This window comes from Vitis riparia, chromosome 18 (assembly GCF_004353265.1).
Source record: "Vitis riparia cultivar Riparia Gloire de Montpellier isolate 1030 chromosome 18, EGFV_Vit.rip_1.0, whole genome shotgun sequence".
Lineage (NCBI taxonomy): Eukaryota > Viridiplantae > Streptophyta > Magnoliopsida > Vitales > Vitaceae > Vitis > Vitis riparia.
Window position 1 is genome coordinate 2,377,845 of NC_048448.1, and position 21,942 is coordinate 2,399,786.

A 21,942-nucleotide genomic window follows, 5' to 3' on the forward strand; every position below is an offset into this window, starting at 1 on the left:
ATCGTTAAAATCCCTAATAAACCTCAAATTCCACCCTTCTCCTCCAAAATTCTGGTCCCACATTTCTTTTATTGTCGCCTTCCTATGAGCTGCCAAAGTAAAGAGGTGCGGGAAATTCTGGGACAGCACTGTATCCCCACACCAATGATCAGTCCAGAACCTAATTTTATTACCTTTCCCCACTTTAAACACCAAATTTTCCTAGCACCAGCCAGCTTCCTTCAAAATCTCATTCCAAACCCCCACTCCAAACGCACTCACAACCTTTTTTGTCCTCCAACCGCAGTCCTCTTGTCCATACTTCGCCATAAGCACTTGCTTCCAAAGAGCCTCCTTGTCATAAGCAAATCTCCAAATCCATTTGCCAAGTAAAGCTTTGTTCAAAAGTATTAGCTTCCTTATTCCAAGCCCTTCTTTCTCCTTATCCCCACAAACCACCTCCTATTTAACAAGGTGAGCTTTCCTTTCCAGATTTCCCCCTCCCTACAAAAAATCTCTTTGCAATTTTTCTAGCCTCCTTGCCACAGATTTGGGCATGCAAAAAAGGGACATTTGATACACTGACATGCTTGCCATAGTGCTCTTAATTAGAGTGATTCTCCCGCCCTTTGAAATATATTGTCTTTTCCAAAGGGCAAGTCTCCTCCTCACTTTTTCTTCTACCCCGTCCCACCTCGAAATGGCCTTATTTGGCACCCCTAATGGCAGCCCCAAGTAGACTGCAGGCAGCTGCCCCACTCTACACCCTAACTCCACTGCCATCTCGTTCACCTCTTCCACCTCCCCTACCGGAATGGTCTCGCTTTTAGCCAAATTAATTCTTACCCAGATGCGGCTTCAAACCAAAACCGAATCCAACTCAAATGCGTTAAATGCCCATTTTTTGCCTCACAAAAAATGATTGTGTCATCGGCAAAGAGCAAGTAAGTAATGTGGACAACCCGCCCTCTACCACGCTGAATATTACATCCCGAAATAAATCCCCCTTCCACAGCCCTTATGATTAAGACGCTCAACACTTCCATTCCCATAACAAAAAGATAGGGGGAGAGGGGGTCCCCTTGGCGCAACCCCTTCGAGCTTGAGAAGAAACCAGCAACCAGCTAGGACTTCGTTCACCATGACTGAGTATACAATACCTATACACCCGCCTTCAAAAACCACAAACCTACTTAGAACCCAACCAATCAATAAAATTAGCTATAGTTAGAGGACAATCGTCTATGAACAACTTAGCCTCAACCCATAAAGTAAGAATAAAAGAATGTTTCAGTCTCTGAATTGACAACGATTCATCCTTGAAAGCCAATCTATTTCTCTCCTTCCAAACCGTCCAAAAAATGTGAAGAGGAGCAGCTCTCCACGCCTTCTTGTGATTTTTGCCTAGGAAAAAACCATTCCAACTTAGAAGGGTCTCTCTAACTGAAAAAGGCAAAACCCAAGACACCCCAAATAAAGCAAAAAGAAGATCCCGTAACGCCCTCGTTCTTGAACAATGAAGAAAAAGATGGTTTATGTTCTCCTCTTTCTCAAGACCTGGACCATATCTAATGTTAAGGTTTTGCCCCATGTAGCCTCCCATGTGAAGAAGCTAATCTTGGGCTGCACATTCACATTCCAAATAAAGCTTGAAGGAAACAAAGATGAACCACCCGCTTCAAGAGCTATGTAGAGAGACTTGACCGAGAATTTACCACTCTTGGTTTCAGTCCAGGACACCGTATCCTCCATCCTCAATAACTCTTTTACTCTGAATCCTCTCCATAAATCTTTCCGCCTCCTCTACCTCCCAATCATTGAACGCTCTTAAAAAACAGGGGTTCCAACCCCCCCAACCCCCTTCAGCCAAGGGATCCCATATATCTGCCACCCACGCTTCCTTTTCAACTGTCAAAGCAAAAAGAGAGGGAAAGGTCATACACAGAGGAGACTCCCCACACCATCTATCCCTCCAAAAACTCACCCTTCTCCCATTACCAACTATGAAAGCCAACCTATCACTCACCAACTTTCAATCCGCCCTTATTCCTTTCCACAAACCCATACCATGAGCCTTTCTCACTTCTCGCGAGCACCATAGCCAAACCCCCTTCCACCAATAAATTGGAAAGATCTAATGCCCAAATTTATGATAATTACAATAACTTGGGTACGTTGAGTTAGGTTTGTGATCAACCCAAACCTAACGCAATCTAATTCTGATGCAAGGCACTTAACCCAAGCCCTACACTACCTTATTTTTCCAAGATTGAGTCAATCAAATTGTATGGGTTGAAATTCTTGCTCTCAATGTTTTTTGTTTTTTATTATTTATTTATTTTTTAATTCTAGTTTTTTTCCATATAACTATATCAAAATTTAAATAGCAAATAAGATAAAATTTCAAACTATATACATATATACATATGTATGTATGTATGTATGTATGTAGTTAATTTGTTAACAAAACAAGTTATACATGACATAATTACAACCCGCCTAAATTATATATATTATAAAAATATTAAATCGATTTTGGGTTAGACTAGGATTGCCCAAATTGGGTCTAAAACCAACTTGAATTGAGGTTAGGTTAAGGGGGTAAAAAACAATAAAATTCCTCAACCCATGTCCAATATAAATATTAAAAATGATTGTCAAAGCTTGTCTAAAGGTCAGGTTGGTTTAAGTCAACCCGCCTAAATTGCAACCTTAGCAATAATCCCTCTAAAAGAGTTCAAATCTATGCCACAATAATCAATCACTTTCTTAATAGTTTAGAGAGGGCTCTCAATAGCATACCATATTGATTCCTAATCACACCTCCAATTGGTAGTTGTCCTAGATTATCCAAAACATACCCATCAGAGTTTAACCTAATCAAACTCATTAGAGGTTTAGTCTATACGGAAACAATTCATTACCTATCCTTTTTTTTTACTTGTAACCCATGTGCAAACTGAGTTGTAGAATGTTTTAAGGAGTACTTTGGAAAATTGTGGAGTTGGGTAGAAGCCCAAGAGGAGGAATAGAAATGTATCATATCCTAAATAGAACCTAAGTTCTTCCATTTATCCTACAAATCCTCACATTCCTCTTTCTCCAAACTATGCATAACTAGGCAAGCCCCACTCACCAAAGTACCACTCTAAGAGTATTCTCAAACCTGCTAAAAGAGATAATCACATATCGTGCCAAAGGCTCAAAGTCACCACATAATGCACAAAAAAAAAAAAAGTGATCAATTGGATCTTAACTTCTTCGTCGCAAAACATAAAAATTCCAGGTTGAAAGCTTTGAAAGACGTTACTGATGGCAAATTGTTAGTGTTGACTTTATCATTGGCCACTAACCATGTAGAAGCCTAAACTTTAGATTTCCAAACGACTCTATCTTGAGAACCTTCATAGCCATTTCACTAAGAGTGCTCTATTCCTCAAACAAATTTTCCCTGAACTCAACTTTCCTTCCCCTTTTGACTAACTCACTTGGTACCAACTAATGAATGGATCCCTCTTTAGTCCTTCCTTCTCCAACTCCAAAAGAAAGAATCTATCTATAGTTTCTCAATCCTAAATGCCACCATAGCTTCTCAATCCTACAAAAAGATTATTTTGCTGCCTTAGGGCAAGAAGACTTTCTTCCAATCATCCAATTCTCAATAAATCCTATCAACTACCAGGTCCCAAAACAAAGCAACTCCAATACCTAAATACAAAACGGGTAAATCTAAGACATCACACCCTAGCAAGGTAGCCAAACTTGTGATATGATCCTAACTCACACTGACACCTAAAAGAGAGTTTTTCTCTAGATTAATCTTAAGACTTGAAATGCATCTACCAACAAAATGAGTTTAAGACTTTGTATATCTTCTGTTCTAGCGCTTCAAATAAAATACAATATAATCTACGAACTACAAATAGGAAAACTTAGTTCTACTTCTACCCACTAAAAAAATCCTCTAAGATGCCATGTTGTTTATCTTTTACCAAAGTTTACTCAAAACATCAGCTAGAATGGGAAAAAATAAGGGTGAAAGTGGATCTTCTTGTCTTAACCCTCTAGAAGCCTTAACCCATTCTTTGGCACAACCATTTTCTAAAACAACCCTTAATCCAATACCTCCATTTGAACCAAAGCCTCTTTCTTTATTTTTGATATGAAAACAAGAATATATAGAAGACGCCAATCAAAGAGAGGAGGGCTTAACCCAAGTAGACAAGAGATATAGAAACACCTCAAATGAGCACACAAAACACCCTCTCACTAAGACTTAACCAATCAATAAAATCTAACAAGAATACAAGATTATCTTGAATATGTTGGTGAGTCCAAAGGAAAAGGGTACAAATAAGAGTCTTTTAGTACAAGTAAGATTGAAGCCTTTTCTTTCAAGGGCATGGTCTAAAAAACCTCAATCCATATTATCGTAAGCCTTCTCAAATTAATCTTGAAAACTATTTGCTCCTCATTTTGAGCACTTTTTCTTATCCACTACTTCATTTGCCACTAAAATTGCATCTATATTCCTTCAATAAAAGCTCCTTAAGAAATATGGATAGTCTCATCAAGAATCCCTCAAATGTGGTGTTACAAAACCTTGGCAATTATCTTATGAAGACTTGTACCAAACTAATGGGTTTAAAATTTTATATTCTAATAGTTCAACTCCTTTTAGGAACATGAGCTATAAAAGTGGTATCAATACTACTTATCAAAAAAAGAAATAAATAAATAAAAGTGGTATCAGTGCTATCATTTAGTAACCAGATCCCAACACTATTGATACAAAACTAGGGGGAAAACATTAAACCCCAGAGCTTTTTCCTTATCAAATTGGAAGACTATTTCACAAACTTCCTTTTTTGAGAAGTGAAGATCTGACTAAATAGCCCTCTGTTCAAAATTAAAAAGAAACTATGACACATAATAATAAATTGAACTCCTAATTAGAGAGTAATTATAATATTTAATCAACAAAAGAACAAAAAGAAAAGAAAACTTTCATGAGCATTGTTTTTGCAAGTAATGCATATCAAATGCAACCAAAGTTGGATAATCCACAAGCACAAGTAATACAAATGGACTTGCTGAAAATCAGGAAGGCACTCACTGGAATACATGTTGGGAACAACTTTCGATGTCACCTGTTAAAATCAGTTGCCTAAGGTCATAGACATGCTTTCTTTGCACCTGATAAAAGGGAATCGAACATTTAATTCAAGCTGCTAATGGATGAAAAGTAGTTTGTTTTCTGAATAAAGTAAATAGTTCAAACAGTCTGGGTTTCAGATAAAAAAAAAAATGAAGCTTTTTTTCCAAAAAATTCCAATAAATAAGATATTTAGAAAAGTCAAACATCGATGGTCTCTCTAACAAGTTCAAGTGCCTCGAATTTAAGGAAGACGTGCTTCAAAACGGTTTTTACTTTGTGCAAATTGAAGGACTTTAAAATGCATCAAACTAACCTGAGATGTTTTTAGCATGTTGTCAGAGAGAAACTTCAAATTAGATGAACTTAGCAAGCAACCAAGCACAAATTTATTTATAACCCAAAACAAGTAGATGATTGGGTCATCATCATAGTAACTGCGTCAAATCAAGCTTTGTTATTATCAAAAGCATACCTCTAATACTTCATCGAACTCAACCAAGCTCTTTCTTATGCCAAAGAAGTACTTCTCCGCATTGATTTGAAGGGCCAAGAGCTAACATTTTGCAATGGTTAAAGAGAGTAGTAAGGAGAAATTTTTATAAAAACACAGATATGTAAAAGGAAAGCAGAAAAGAAATGGTCATCTTGGACATAAGCTTGATCAGCACCTGTTTTACAATTGCATCACCTTCAATTGGTATATCTTCATCATTTGTAATCTTTGATATAAGTCTTACAGCCCACTCAGTATCAAAATTAAATTTCTGAAACATCTCATCCTGCAAGCTGTCACAAAAATAGATCATGTAAATTTTGTTATTTCTCATCCGCATGATTGATAGCTACTCAGTATCGTAATTCGTAACTTCAAATATGATATATACAAATATGACAGCTACTCACTAGCTTAAAACTCTGGTGAGTGACATTGAGCCACATTGAGCTACACTACTTTTATATAAGAAAATTTTTTCCAATGTGATTTCAGAGATAAGTGCTCATCTTACACTCAGCTTAAATGAGATCATTGATCAGAATAGTACCTCACCATAAACCGTGTTGATCCAGGATCCCCTTGTCTGCCTGCTCTACCACGAAGCTGCAAAAAAGCATTATAACTTAGGGATAAAAGCATACAGAATTGATCAATGATTACCAAAAAACTCAAGTCTTAGATCAACCGGACTAACATGGTTATAAGTTGACACATCATCTTTACTGATGAAAGCAACAACCTCCATGAGTGCTGACTCAAGGAAGAGTTTTTTTTTTTCCCAATAGGCAAATAAAGATTGTATTAGCCTCCTCAAGGTAGCATTATGTCAACCATTTGGGGGAGGCTGCACGTATGTTATTTCACCATACCATTCTATCTTATGGTTATACTTTTTGAGTATCTTAACTTCCAAGGAAGAAAAGAAAAATTCAGGATTCTTGTTTTTAATGATCTCTTTGATGATTCTGGCTGGTTTTATGAAGGGATTAGGGACAAAATAGGTTGGGTTGCATCAAATAATGAAGGCAATATGTGAAAAAGAGAAGCAGCACAAATTAGTCATAGCAAATTACTAACAACCAACTCTATAAACAGGTTATGTTGCTTCAAATAATTTTTTTTTTTTTCTTTGATAGGTGTTGAGTTGCTTCAAATAACAAAGGCAATATGTGAAAATGAGAAGCGGCACAAATTAATCAAAGCAAATTAAACAGAATCACGTCTAAACAGGTTGAGTTGCATCAAATACTGAAGATGATATGTGAAAATGAAAAGCAGCACAAATTAATCATAGAAACCTACTATGAATCAAATCTAAACAGGTTGAGTCACACCCAATAATAAAGGCAATATGTGAAAATGAGAAGCAGCACAAATCAATCAAAGCAAATTACAAAGAATCACGTCTAAACAGGTTGAGTTGCATCAAATACTGAAGATGATATGTGAAAATGAAAAGCAGCACAAATTAATCATAGAAACCTGCTATGAATCAAATCTAAACAGGTTGAGTCGCACCCAATAATAAAGGCAATATGTGAAAATGAGAAGCAGCAGAGATTAATTAAAACAAATTACTAAGAATCAAATCTTCAAGGGGTAATACTCAAGAGATGCCATTCCACATAGTCCTTCATTTATCTACTTGTATATTATTATATAATGAGAATCAACCCTTCAGCATTTTCTATTAATATGGCACTGGGCAACGAGAAATTGTAAACAATGCATTGCAGGAAGTTGTACCAAACAATTTTTCTTCAAAATACTAAGAAAACATCCAAAAAGGTATATCTATCTAGAAACAGGAGCACCAATGAATGGAAACACCTCTGACAGGTTCAGCAAAATGCTTAGTAGCAGGGAAAACATGATCTCCACATCAAACCAATTGATGTATTGACAAGTCAGCTAAAAAATATGACACGATTGCCTTCAGTAGACATGCTTCACTAAAACAAACCTAAAGGAACCTAACAGCACATACAAATCCTGATTAGGCCTGAACTTCAAAGAAGGGATTGATCTACCGAAGGCGGCGTCCGTGATGAACTTAAGTCTCATTCAACTATAAAATCCTCTACAAAAAGTTTCTTTCCCAACCATTGGATATCTCTGGTTCAGAATATGATAACACTCCCAAAGTTGGATATGTTAGATCCCTTGGTTATCACTCAAAGAGCACCCTGATGCTGCTCTGCCTCAATTTCACTCTATTGAGACATTAGCCTTGAGTTTGTCACTTTGGATAAGGAGGTTCCCATGTAAGAAAAGTCATCTTGGTTGACTGAGTTGTAGATACCACCCGCATTGTTCTTCACAACAAGGCCTTTTAAGAGTCATGAGAGATCCCCATTTCTGGGAAAAGAAAGGTCAAAAGTAAGATTGATGGGGAGCCCTGTCCTCCAACCATCCCCAGCTAAGAATGTTCTGTCATAGCCTTTCACTAAGACAGTAGTTTTAACATAAGGAGTCAATTTAGGCAGTGCTGTGAAACAAGTTTTCCCTCAAGAGGAGTTATTATTGTTTCATAGGAAAGCTCTCTTATTAGCAAAGGCAATCTAGTGATCTACAATGACCTTTTACTCAGATTGTCCACTTGAAATATTGAATATGTCATCACTCAAATGGTATATTTAAAAGGCCCTCAAATATCAAGTCTCTCAAATTTTCCTTTCACCTCTTCATACTCATGCATTTCATGAGGTGTAAATACAGATAATTACAGCATGTTTAAAACAGTCAAAAAATAGAAAACACCCAATAGAAATTTTGGGTTATTTATTTTTGGAAAATTGCTGCCAGAAAACATTAGCAATAAAATAAAATAAAATAATTAAAAAAAAAAAGATGTTTCCCTGAAACAATAAATTGATGTCCTTTGCAGGCTTTGGAAACATGTTCTCACAATTTACTTAAAACACCAATACAATTGAAAATGCAGAAGCTTTTAAATGAGTTGATGATGTTGATAATCCAAGATCTAACTACATAATCTCCTAGGAAGAGCGAAAAAGATCTAGAATAATTATACGATCAAGGTTTTAGAGAGAGAAGGATACAAAAACAATTAAAATTCAAAACGATATTTCAAATGATATTTCAAACTTGAAAAGAGGTATAATGCCATTAGAATTCTGACCATATATGAAATTCAAGATGGCATTCCCCTAACTGTAAGAAACTTGTAGATATATTAGCAGGACAGATAAAATGAAAAAAAAAAAAAAACTACCACACTGGATAACAATTAAAAACGGAAGGCAGAAGGAAAAAGGATGAGAAAATATCCCTTAACTCCTTGATTTAAAGAAAAGGTTTTGTAAAAAATACTAGGGCATAGAATCAACCCATTTTTATGTGTTCCTTTTTCTTATGATTCTCATGACCATTTAATTTATTAAAGGTGTGCACAAATTTTCTCAATCCCACACTTTTAAACAAACATGAAACTTAAGCACAAGGTTCAAACAAGAAGCAATAAATCTCTTAAGGCTTAAAGTTGATGGTTTGACGTCAAAAATTACAGGAAAAATATATATATATAGATAAGAGGTGAGGTAAAAAATTACAGGATATATATGTATGTGTGTGTGTGTGCGCGCGCGTGCGCGTGTATGTATGTATAAGAGGTACATAATTTCAAAGAACAATGATTCCCAGCATAAGTAAAAACATACTCTGCAAAAGAACTCCCTTCCTAAAAAGCCGGTTCACATATGTATATGGGATCAATTACATAGGTTCAATTGCATGAATCTTTTTTCACCATTCATCACAAGAATCCATTTTGACCATTCATGTCTACATAGAGACATATCTAACCAAAAATTTTCAGGACTCGGTGTTTACAAGATTTGTAATCATACAGTAGAGAGTCAGACTTCCAAGATACACATAAGTTAAAAGGGAAGCTCTTTGGTATTGAAAATTCTGGAACCAACTATTAAATACATAAGGCTTCTGTATTTAATATACATTTTGAAACAAAATATGACCAAGACAAGGGTGCGCTTCAAAAAGGAAATTTAGGAGATAAAAAACTAGCTAGATAAGCTTAGAATATGATAAATATTTTTTTGCTGTCATTATCATTGATGTGACGATAATGACAACCATAATGACAGGCTCTGTGCTTTTATGCGTGCAAATTAAAGTATTGACAAAGTTCTCTTATAGCTATGAATGATGTTTGTGAAAAAAGAGGTACCAATCTAATAGATCCATAATGAGCTACAGATACAGATTTTACACACTCTGCAGTGCATATGGATTTTGCATTGCAATTAGATCTCATATCATGCTTATCAGATCTGAAGTATTATACCACTGATTCTTACACATTTACATGCCTTAGATAATAAATGACCTAAATCTCTTCACTACATGCATCAAATGGTTCAGGAGAAGAAAGTGATTCCAATGTGAGATTTCAAACCATGGAAGGCCCAGAATGTAACATTAGCAGTAACTTTGCACTTCTACTTAGTTTTAGGTTATTGCTACGTCTGAACTTGTCAGTGCATTCTCACCTGGTTATCAATCCTTCGAGATTCATGCAAGGATGTGCCAATCACATGAAGCCCCCCAAGCCTTTTCACTTCAGATCCTTCACTCAAGCAGTGTGCTTCACAATCCTTCAAAACTGATAGATAAGCTAGTGCTATAGTAGGGCCAAGAGGGTACATCTCAGACTGTTCATTAGCAAGCTTCTCTAGCTCTTTCCAATCTATGGACTGACTCATTTCCACAGATTCTGAGATCATAGATTTTGCCTTTTGATATGTCCAGGTCTTACCCTCACCTTTGCTCACATATTTAGCTGTGTAATTTATTTTACAATCACAAGATTCTCAAAAAAAATGAATGAAGAAAATTAATTTCACAAATTTATAGTATCTGAAATGAGCTTTCAATAAAAGATGTCGAGAGTAGGGCCACTGACCCATTAGGGCTGTCTTAGCTAGCAAAGCAAGTGAAGCAGAACCAATCTTTATCTTTGACAATACCTGCACCAAAAGAATGATCAGAAACTAAATATATTTGTTTTGGCATCAAATAATAACCAAATGTAATCACCTTTTGAGAAGTTGGCTCGCCATCAACTTCAACATTGGGAGCTTCTTGAGTCAAGAATGAAAGTAAGCTGTCTTCTATAACTTCTTTTGCAAGCATCTTGAATATTACAACCATCAAAGTGTAAAAAAATTGCTTGTATAAGAAAAATTGCCAAAATATTAAAGCACAAAAGATAATGATGAACTTCTCATATATACATATATATCAAAGGAATACTCTGTCTCTCTCTCTCTCTATACATATATATCAAAGGAATATTCCAAAGAGAGAAAAATGCAAATTAGTAAAATAATGATTTTATGGTTGGAAACAATATCATCTAACCCTCAAAGCATTACCAGAAATTGCAAAGGGCACTGCAATCCATTTGTTTTAAAGCAACTAAAATAAGCCATCCAATAAGTACACCTACTTTTGGATTTCCTCCTAGGATTATGTCAGTGCCTCTGCCAGCCATATTTGTAGAAATGGTGATAGCAAATTTCCGCCCTGCTTGAGCAACAATTTCAGCCTCCCTTGCAGCATACTGAAACAACAGAAAAGCAAGATGGTGAAAAGAATATGTGTGTGCACAAACACATAAAGATACTATAAGTAGCATCACAGGGGCATTGCCCCCCTCAAATGTCAAAATGACAAACTAAGTATCATACTATAAGGTCTTAAAAATTCATATCTTAGTAAACCTTAGGTCGTGCATTGAGGACATTGTGGGGGATTTTTCGTTCCTTCAGCAGATCGGACAAATATTCTGAATTCTCAACACTGCATCAGGAAGATGAAAGATCTCAGAGATGGATATGCAGAAACTTTGAACCACGTGAAATATAACCAAACTTGAAATTCTACCATGCATAAACAAATAAAATAGAGATCATGATTCATACCCCCACAGCTAAGTATTTACCATCTAATTATACCAAAGTCAAGCATGAGTAAAACATATCATTAGAAAAAATGACAGTATGATAAAACCACATTCCTACAAAATAACTAAATAAAAAACAAAACTGTTTGAATTCCATAATTAATAACTTAAATTTTATTGTTGGGAAAAGTGATCCGGCATGTATTGTAAACTCATAGTCTTAAACTGGAATCTGGATTGCCATTCTTTAATTTCCTCTATTCCACTTTCCTTCAATTTTGAAATATTAAATATAAGATAACTATTATGTTACGTTCAGCCTGATGTCACATATAAGAAGCAGAAACTCTAAAACCCGTCACTATGGTACACCCCTACATCACTCAGCATAATCAAGGTCATCAAAAACCCCTTCATAAGTTCTGAAAGAAATTAAGTGTAGTAGCTTGGGAGGAGTTGATTACTTAGAAAATGCTGAGAGTTTTAAAAGTCCCAATCATAGCACTTAGCTTTAGGGGACTTCTCATACTGAGCATCATCATATGGTTATGCATTTTCCTTATCATGGATGTTTCCTCTTCATCCAACCAACAAAGAAGGCATTAGTAGACCCCAGATATTTCCAAGCTAGCAACCACATGGAGCATTAAGGTGGTTGGACATTTCTGGCTTGACAACAGTCATACTGTTGGTTCTTGAATGGCATGCTCTCAAGTCTCCACCCCCTAATGCCCCCCCTCTTCAGGTGAGGGCAAGGTGACTCATCATGCAAGGGAAGAGCTTTTGATGATCACTAGTGATTCTTAGCTGACAAAAATTAGTTGGGTAAGCACTGTTGAATTTTTCTCAGGAGTAACTATTTAACATGATAATGGCAATAGGCTTCTTCGATCATTTATTAAAAGAAAGGATAAAAGAAAATAAGTAAGACCGCTACCTCGTAACTGACCCTGAACAGGACAATGATTTACAACAGTGATTGCATGGATCAATTTTATCCACAATGATTAGTTTCAGGTGTCAAGAAGGACCAAAATCTTTTTAACATAAAATAATAAGATAAAAATACAGATAAAATCCAACCATTCATTACTATCAAGTACAAAGAATCAGAATCCTACAGGCTAATCATCAACATACGGCATTATGTCCCTCAGCATGGGCAGGCTGATGGAATCCTTATTGACAACAAGGCATTCCTTTGAGCTTTTGGGGTTGAATCTAGCTATGTGTAATTGTGTATGGAGCCATTTTAACCAAATAAAGCTATGAAAGACAAGAAGAGGGAGGAAAGAGATCTTTCTACTATATTCTTACACAAAAAGTAATGTCAAGTAAAGAAGATTCCTTAGAAACCATTTTTTTTTTCCTTTCTTTTCTTCTTTTTATTTCTCCATTTCATAAGATAATAAAAGCAAATCAATTACCCAGTGGAATGATAATTTGTGACAGAAATATGCCTGCATTTTCACTCTATATTCTTTTCTAATAAATCAGTTTGGCTCTCCAGTCAATTTTATGGTGGATACAGATATGAAGATAGCCGGTCCCTAGGTACTCCCCTAACCTTGAAACCTCTGTAAAAGTATGTGTAAGTAAATAAAAGGCATACTATAAATTCTGTGTTATTATTATATGCTATGAGAATGCTATGAATTAAGTTATTCTTGCCCAGCATGTCCAAGATAGTGCAACATGAAAAACAAAGTTGATCTCAATGCAGTAACTTTTGTTTATGAAACAAATCTTAGAATGTAATAATATAACACAAATCAAAATAGTCTCACACAGAAGTCTAGAGAGATTCTGAAGAAATATGAATGACATTAGCAAGTAACTGCCATAGAGTTACCTAGTGGTGCCAACTAAAACAGGACGACCCTGTCTGAACATGTATTCAACTTCTTCACGAACATTTTCCCACTTTCCACGAGCAGTCTTAGACAAACCCAAAGCAAGTCAAATTGAAAGAAAAAGGTTCTGTTGCAGGAAGAGGGAAATATTAATCAAAATGGACTATGAAGATTGAATGTCCTACCGCAAAAGCTTGGATGGGTAAATCTTTACGAATATTTGGCAGATTTGGGGGCACTTCAATAACAGGCATCTGGAACATTTTTAAGAACTCTTTCTCCTGAAACAATGAATGAGAAGATTTTTTCATAAGAATTCAAATTAGAATTAATAAGGTAGAACAAACATTTATTATAAATAGTTAACCACGATGCCAGAATCCATAACAGTGTTTATACTTCAGTTTTCGCAGTCCCTGTCATCCCTGACAGCTTCGGATAGAGCTTAAACAGAGATTGATATGTGATTTGTGCCACCACAACCGAATCAGCCTAAAAAGAATATGAAAAATACAGCTTTAAATCAGATAAATACAAGTGGATTTCAAAGTAAAATAAAAAAAAAACTTCAGAAGTATTTTGTCAAACATCAAGATGTACCTGAATCTTCAGACCTTCTTTAGCCTCTACAGCCTGGTGAATCCCCTCAGACCATCTTCTCTTTTCTTCAACTCTCCCAGTCAACTGCAGAAATCTTTTCAGAATTATCATCTTATTACAAAAAAAACAAAAAAAAAAACAAGAATCTTCAAATGTACTTGCCTATGAGAAACAACATTACCATCATCATGTTTATCCAAGACTGTACGAATTATGCTCTAAGCAACAACCAGATTGAACACAACTCCAACAAAAATACTCAATTGAAGACAAACATGTTTCAGATAGTGTGTGCTTTAGACAAATCTTTAAGCAGCAAATATTTTTAACTTGGGATTACAGAGCTGAAACTACTCAAAGCCATATTTTTTACCTAGGATTTTTCAATGGAAAAATATGGAGGGATTTGCAGTTGTTGATCTACAATAAATTTTTTCCATGATTTCTCTGCAACTGTATGGTAGAATCAAAACAAAAATCAACTACACATTCTTTTCCTTCTATTTTTTGTTCAAAGGACATGACAGTGACAAGCTGCAAGTTATGTGCAAGGCTAAGAAATGGCAACCTTGCCATGTCCGCTATCAATGAAGGCCTCTAAACTGTAGAGGGTACAGCTGATCTCCAACCTATAAAAAAAATGCCTATGATACAAATATGTCTATAATGCAGAATTTCTTCATTATTACTGCTTTAAGAGGCACAAAGAGCTGGATCTATTAGCAATTTTTAGATATACCATCAAACATCACACTGTACAAGCAGATGAAGACTTATACTTCATATATGCTTCGACTTTTAGAAAAACCAAAAGGTTGAAGCATTTGGTGACTTATAATACATGATTTCTGTTCCAGTTAAAATAGTTCTGAACATCAATGTTAGAGATTGCAGTCTTTTCATGTGATTCATGTCCAAACTCTCATTTTCCATTTTCTTCTAGTAAGAGTTGCATTTGCAACTGAATGATCTATAACCAACACAACTCTAAATTTTGACTATTTGATAGTTCTTGCTCCTTATAAGTCATAAGACTCATAATTCTACTACTCCAGCTCGATTTCTTCTCTTTAATAAACAACACATCATTTATAAAATTGGATTCAATTGATTTTTTTCTTTCTAGAGTCTGGCTGGTTTTCCTTCTATTATTACTCTCTGAATCTCTCCAATGTCGTTCATTTTTTTTTTTTTTTTGAAACAAAGATATATTAGATACGGACAAAAAAAAAACAAGAGAAGGATGAGGGATCCTCCCCACAAAATAAAAGAATCTGATCAGAATATGACTGAAGCTCCTCCACTATTCAAAGGAACTTGTACAAAAATTAGTCCATTTATGGCTATATATATATATATATATATATATATATATATATATATATATATATTAGATAAGTCCATTTATGGCTATATATCAAGTCTTATAAAGCGCTTCTCTCATTGTTGTCCAAACCTTTTAATTTATAGACCAAACGCCAATTAAGTTGAATAACATTGAGTGAGTGCCTCTAAATGTAGTAGTATAAGAGGCTCATAAGGAGGAATAAAAGTAAAGTAAATCCCACAACATCTCTACCGTCCTCCATTTTTACTCAAAGATCCTAACATTTTTCTCTCACCACACAATCCAAGACAAAGTGGGGCAAGTGATTTGCCAAAGGGTCTTGCCTCTAACAGAACTTTTCAATCCTCCAAAAAAAAAAACTGGTCATCATGTAACATATACTCCTGAGCAAAACTCAATCCGTCCTAGCTAGACTAAATAACTTGTGTCACAACCCCAGAGTTCTCGACGATGTAGAAGTAGATAGTCAATCAACTCTTCAATGTTGTTCATGAATCTCGCTTATTTTCTGCTATAAGTGTATCTCCTCGTCTCTTCTAGTTTGGTTGAAAAGTCCTGTAATTTCAAATTTTCCAGATAATCCTTAAATTGTTGGGGGAATCTGTCATATTCCTAGTGGATTTCTGTATATAGTGTGAATTATCTTCTATTTTAATTTATTAAGAAATAAATTGTCAGAAACCCGCATTATATTACAGTAATCAGCCAAACCAGATGGTTGGCCAGCTGAACTGTGAGCCAGTTCCTTTTACATGTTGACGAATAATCAGGGTTTTAAAGGATCTACAACAGTCATCCTTTATCATGATGGAAATCAAGAACACATGGACTAAGAAAGAAATGATGAAATATTCCATAAAAGTGACAGGAGATAATGATAGAGAAATGGAAAATATTATGATACCAAAAGATATACAAATGATGGTAATACCTCATTGATAATAAGAGCCTTCCCATTCCTAACAATGTATTGAACATTCCGCCGATAGAACTCTTTGGCCTTCAAAGCATTCATCACAAACCTACAATGTTCCATTGAAATTGAAATCCAAGTGGGAACACATAACTAAGTATGCCCATTATCTAGAAGAGAAAATGAACTATTTTAAAATTTAAACACAATGTTTGACAACCAGCAGGTTACAAGACCACAATTCTGTTCAGTTGTTTATGGATAGTGAACTGAATAGAACAAAATTTGTTTAAAGTTTTCCAGAAAAAAACAAAATGGAAATACTTTTGTTGTGGATATTTGAAAGTAACATTCTGAAAAGAGATGAAAGAAGACAGTTGAAAGAACAAACAACTGTGAGCATATTCCACTTTTGGTCAACTCTGGCAATGATATCACAGAGTGACAAAAAAAGTAAGAAAGTCAATGTTCACCTAGCCCAAGGATCATTTTCATCCCACAGGTCATTAGTTTCAAGAGCCATCTCAGCAAGTGCAATTCCTTCCTCAGTCAACTCCACTGAATTATCCTTAAGCTCCACATTATAATGCTGTTAACGCAATTTATTTATAGCAAGGGTTAATATTGTTTCCAAAGAAGATAAGAAATATATAACCCAATACAAACTATGCCAGTTGAGGCAGCCAAATATCCTAGTTCAACAGAATAGAAAAGCAAGAAACTCACAAGTCCTCGAATAAGCAGCTCAGCTATTTTGGCAGCAACAGGATATCGTGCAGCATCTTTACTAGCCTGAGATGCAGAATAATAGAAACTAAAACACAATACTTCTATACTGCTGAAATTTTTTGCTCATGCTATTACCTACAGCTACTAACTGGAAGTTGTAATTTCAAACCTCAAAAGGAAATCAAAACCTAGACAAATATTACCTCACCACTTATTAACAAAGGATTTCTTCCTTCATCAATAAGAACTGAATCAACTTCATCAACTATGGCAAAATGAAATGGCTTTGGCCTGTTTTTCCACAGCACACTGCTAGTAGTCCAATAAAACAACAAAAGACAAACTTCATATGGTGTCTGAAAATGTACCATCTCATCACTAGTTGCCCACTAGTTCCAGCAAGATTATCTCGTAAATAATCAAAACCCAGTTCCTGATGACATTCCAAACAAGGATATCAGAAATAAGAAAAAAAAGGGAAGATGCACTAACCAAGATTCAACTGCTCCAATGACACAAGAAAATGTGAACAAGGCTGCCAAGCAACTACTATACCACCAAAAGCAAAAACCAGAACAAAAATTATAAGTGGAGATATGCAACAAGATAAAATTGAATATGACTTACTGAATTATTGGTATATGTTATATCACATCCATAGTTGGATCTTCTCTCTTCTGATGTCATCCCCCTCTATATATGCAAGCAACAGAAGATAAACTGTAGTGAAATGCACTTAATCTGACTGACTAGTGGTGGAAATGGAATATCAATATGCATATGAAATTGCCCAGAGTCAAAATTATGGTATTATGATACAAGTTGTTGTCCAATTGACCCACCCAATGAATGCATTGAAAAGGACAGAAAAACCATAACTTGAAATTTTTATGACTCACAAGCAGGAAATCACACCTGAATAAGACCCACTGAAAGACCTAGGAAACGATGAACACGACCCATCCACTCAGCATCACGTTGGGCCAGATAATCATTGACAGTTACCACTGAAGAAAAAAATAATTGAGCAAACAACATCACAAGATTTAACCAAATATGCATCAATGCAATATTTATTCAACAAAAGCCTGGAAGTACTTGTAGATTTGTATTAAATTGTAGCAAGTGGATCACACCAATGCAGGGCTACAAAAAAGAAAATAAGATAAAAAATAAAAAATAAAAAAAAAGTGAAATACTCTACCAAGAACAAAATACCTGTAGAAGAAGAGGTTACAAGCACCTCTTACATAATCAGGTGCCTTCCCAACTCATCTGATCATCTTCTGATCATTATACACCTATCTTCTCTAAATGCCATATATTAAACTCATACCCTTTCACGTAGCCATTCATGTCACTAAGGTTACATATGAAGAGAGTCCCCAGTAATTTTCTAATAATTCCTTTCTTCTTGAATTTCTTGAAAATTTTAAACCATAGCCTTCCAAAAGCTCAGTTTCATCTAGGATTGGCACCTATGAAGTAGAATCAAATTATTATGTTTTCCAGGTGGAAGTTTTCTGAAATCTTATCAGTTTTGTTACTTCCAAACTTTGCCATGAAAGCATACTCCAAAACTAATACACAACCTTTTTCTTTGATCAAATTAACTGAGAATTGTTCCCATTGTTGGATTAGTAGCCATTAACCCATTTATGTTGTAGATTAATGTTATATTTGTGGCTCATCAACTCATTTAAGGAGAGAATAGTTGGAATTGGTCTTCTATGGATGCCTTGAGCATTGAATTTTGGAAAGGCAACCAACACTACTTGAATGGAAGTAGACTAAAAATTCAGTTCGGCCAATTAACCACCAAATTCATTATCAGTCAAAACAATTGAGAATTTTAACTTTCTGATAGTCACAAGCCAACACAGCAAAGTCCAGTTGGACAGATGTGGATTCACACATTGAACAACTCATCCAAATTTCATGGCTTCCGGAAGCCACACATGTCAGCATCTGAAAGACTAAAAAGTAAGTCCTGTAAATCAACAAAAAAAAAAAAAAAAAAAAAGCTTCCCTTGTTGGCAAGTTCCCTAGATCAAGAAGGAAATTTTATTGAATTAGAGAAGCATGTTTCTCAAATCTAGGTATAAAAATCCCTTAAATTAAGGAATTCAAATTTAGGAAGAATAAATTAACACCCTTGCTTGACCTATAAATAGAGGTGTCTTTCTTTGACATATAACTCCCAAAAGAAAGAAAAAAGAGAATTTAGAAGCCTCATATTGAAAAATAAGCTCCCACAAGATTGGACCCACTTTCAAACACTCTTTAACTAGTCAATGGAAGAATATCATAAGCATAACATTCATGCCATTTATCCACCTTTAAACCTGAAGGCTAAAGTAAATATTCATACAATGTCCTTTTCCTCTGCAGACTATTAAAAAGGAAAATATTACAAGCTTTTATTCTAGAACAAGTGATGCTTGGCCCTTGAATTAAACTTTATTTCAAGCAGATGCAACCACCAGTCTTGGATCAAAATCAAGAAAGATAACAAAAATCAGATGATTCATTTTGTACAGAATATACATTGGACTTGTACCAATCATTTATTTTGAATCAATACAAATTTATTTTATTCACTCTTTGTCTTTCCTTTTGATTTGCAAGCTGTGAAATTTGTTCATACAAAATGGATTGATGGGCCACTTACCTAGTGCACGGATGGACCAATGGGCACTAATCTAACATCTATCCATTTATTATTCGTAAATTTAAGTATGTTTATTGTTATAGTTGCTAACATTTGAATCCATAGTTGTCATGTGCCTATTTTCCAAAGAGAGATTCCCCATTGCACATTTGTGACAAAGAAGCCTCCAAAACCGGTTTTAATGCCACCCTTAGTCCTATCACTCTTTAAATAAGACAAATTTTAACATTAACTTTCTGTCAGGAGACATATTCCAACTAACCAACTGGAGCCCAGAAGGAGATCCCAGAAAATATAATTATTGAGACACCTAGCCTGATTCTTGTACTCATGGATGTTTTCCACAAATCAATACAAGCAATTCAATTGCCTTGCTTACATTTGAATCATTCTACTAGCACATTTTCGATGCCATTGAAGAAAAACTATGCATGATCGTTTCATTCATTTGCACACATAAAAGCAACAACCACATTTCAAACAAGTTAGGACAGAACACATACCATGAACACCCTCACCAGTGAGGGCATTGAGATAGGCTGCTAATGTGGAAACCAAGGTTTTTCCTTCCCCCGTTTTCATCTCAGCAATGGACCCATCATGAAGCACAGCTCCACCAATGATCTAAAAAAAAAGAATTTTGCATATTCGCAAGTAAATAGAAAAAAGCACCTTATTACATAAATGCGTACGTACCTGGACATCAAAATGGCGCATTCCAAGCTTCCTCCTCGCAGCCTCCCGGACAACTGCAAATGCCTCTGAAAGAAAAAAGTAAAGTAACATTGTAGCTCAATCGTCTATCCCTTATCCAAATAAACCAAAAAAAAAGGCACCAAACCAGCTTGAATATCCGCAAGCGTCTCTCCTTGTCTCAGCCGGACACGGAAGTCCACAGTTTTTGCAGCCAACTGCGAAAATAAACCAAACCCATAATCCAGAACGGCTCAAACAAAAACGACTATAGCTTTCAAGTGCGCATAGAAAAACCTGTTCATCAGAGAGTTTCTGAATCTGCGGTTCGAGGGCGTTAACCGAGTTTACGAGACGGTAGTAGTCCCTAACCACCCAGTAGTTTAGGCTTGTAAGGTCACTCCAATTCTTCCTCAGACGACCCAAATTTTCCTAAAGCAAAAGAAACCCAAGAAAGTGGAAAACGATCCACAGAAGCATTTCAACGAACAAGCGATGGACAGAACATAAATATGCGAATAATTAAGCAACAAGGACCTTCAGAGAAGCGACCGCGACTAGGGGTCCAGGCCTAGAAAGACGCCGTTGCCGCCGAGACAGAGAAAGGGAAAGAGACGAAGAATACGAAATGGGTCTGGTCCAAAAGATGGCATTGGGCCGTCTCGAAGATTGCTCAGGAGTGATGAAGGGCGGATTCACAAAAGCAGACGCCGCCGCGGCCATGGCGGTGCTCTATGGGCTAAAGGCAACGCAAGTCTAGTGTTGGCGCTCCCATTGATCGGCAACGTTCGAGAAACGACACCTTTAGCTTCCGGATTGACTGTTAAATAGTTGCACCCGGTGCACTTTTTCGAGGGTCTAAGAGGCTTTTCCAACGGTTCAATAATGAAAATCCTGATTAACGTTTCTTGATTTTCTTGATCATACGTTAATAAATTATAATGCTATTTTTAGGACAGTTGTCCAATCCCCCCTCTGTCAAAGATTGCATCTTCATCCGTCAATTTTATTTTCAATATTTCAGTTGGATATAACATCCTACCTAAATATTTTTGTAATTTAAAGATTAATTGAAAAAAAAGAAAGAAAAAAAATGAGTGAGATATTTTGTTGTCTTTTATTTTTTTTTAATCGTTGTTCTCCTTATTATCACAAATTAACGTTCTCTTTATAATTTTTTATATGTTTCTATTGGTTTTTTTAGTATCAAGATTAGTGGTCACGTTCCGCCTTTTGATCATATGAACAAATTGATACTAAAATCAATTTAGGATCTTTATAAAACTTTAGGAAGTATTTGGGATAATTTTTTAATTTATTACTGACATACTTTAATTAATTTTGGATTTAAAAATTTATAGCCTTTGAATTGTGTACTAATTACTATTTTGAATCATTTCGAGGTAGTTGTACATGTTGGATTTGTTAGTTAAGGTCGTTTATGTGTTGGGGTATTGGGTTTTTTTATATGTGAAATAACTGTGATGCCCTTGACAACAGAGTTGAAGAGTCATGGTTTACCTAACATCTCTTATTACGTGCTTACTGAATTTCA

General features: G+C 35.5%; 1 protein-coding gene across 3 annotated transcripts in view; it reads right to left on the minus strand.

The window, feature by feature from the left end:
* The window catches only part of LOC117906827 (protein translocase subunit SECA2, chloroplastic), a 35,849-nt gene that overhangs the window by 8,600 nt on the left and 5,307 nt on the right, over positions 1-21,942 (minus strand). The window contains exons 1-25 of one of the 3 annotated variants that reach the window (XM_034820055.1): positions 20,925-21,268; positions 20,685-20,819; positions 20,536-20,605; positions 20,391-20,455; positions 20,198-20,318; positions 17,939-18,030; positions 17,651-17,716; positions 17,392-17,456; positions 17,227-17,314; positions 17,021-17,086; positions 16,768-16,883; positions 16,313-16,403; positions 14,034-14,117; positions 13,833-13,925; positions 13,619-13,714; positions 13,433-13,518; positions 11,399-11,477; positions 11,125-11,238; positions 10,713-10,808; positions 10,579-10,642; positions 10,166-10,455; positions 6,181-6,236; positions 5,806-5,923; positions 5,610-5,690; positions 5,096-5,175 (exon numbers count right to left, since the gene is read on the minus strand). In XM_034820055.1, coding sequence (XP_034675946.1) covers positions 5,096-5,175; positions 5,610-5,690; positions 5,806-5,923; positions 6,181-6,236; positions 10,166-10,455; positions 10,579-10,642; positions 10,713-10,808; positions 11,125-11,238; positions 11,399-11,477; positions 13,433-13,518; positions 13,619-13,714; positions 13,833-13,925; positions 14,034-14,117; positions 16,313-16,403; positions 16,768-16,883; positions 17,021-17,086; positions 17,227-17,314; positions 17,392-17,456; positions 17,651-17,716; positions 17,939-18,030; positions 20,198-20,318; positions 20,391-20,455; positions 20,536-20,605; positions 20,685-20,819; positions 20,925-21,110 — 2,498 coding nt within the window. In that variant the 5' untranslated portion in view covers positions 21,111-21,268. Of the gene's footprint in view, positions 1-5,095; positions 5,176-5,609; positions 5,691-5,805; positions 5,924-6,180; positions 6,237-10,165; positions 10,456-10,578; positions 10,643-10,712; positions 10,809-11,124; positions 11,239-11,398; positions 11,478-13,432; positions 13,519-13,618; positions 13,715-13,832; positions 13,926-14,033; positions 14,118-16,312; positions 16,404-16,767; positions 16,884-17,020; positions 17,087-17,226; positions 17,315-17,391; positions 17,457-17,650; positions 17,717-17,938; positions 18,031-20,197; positions 20,319-20,390; positions 20,456-20,535; positions 20,606-20,684; positions 20,820-20,924; positions 21,269-21,942 lie in introns of those variants that run through there. The other 2 variants (XM_034820053.1, XM_034820056.1) reach the window with 2 other exon arrangements.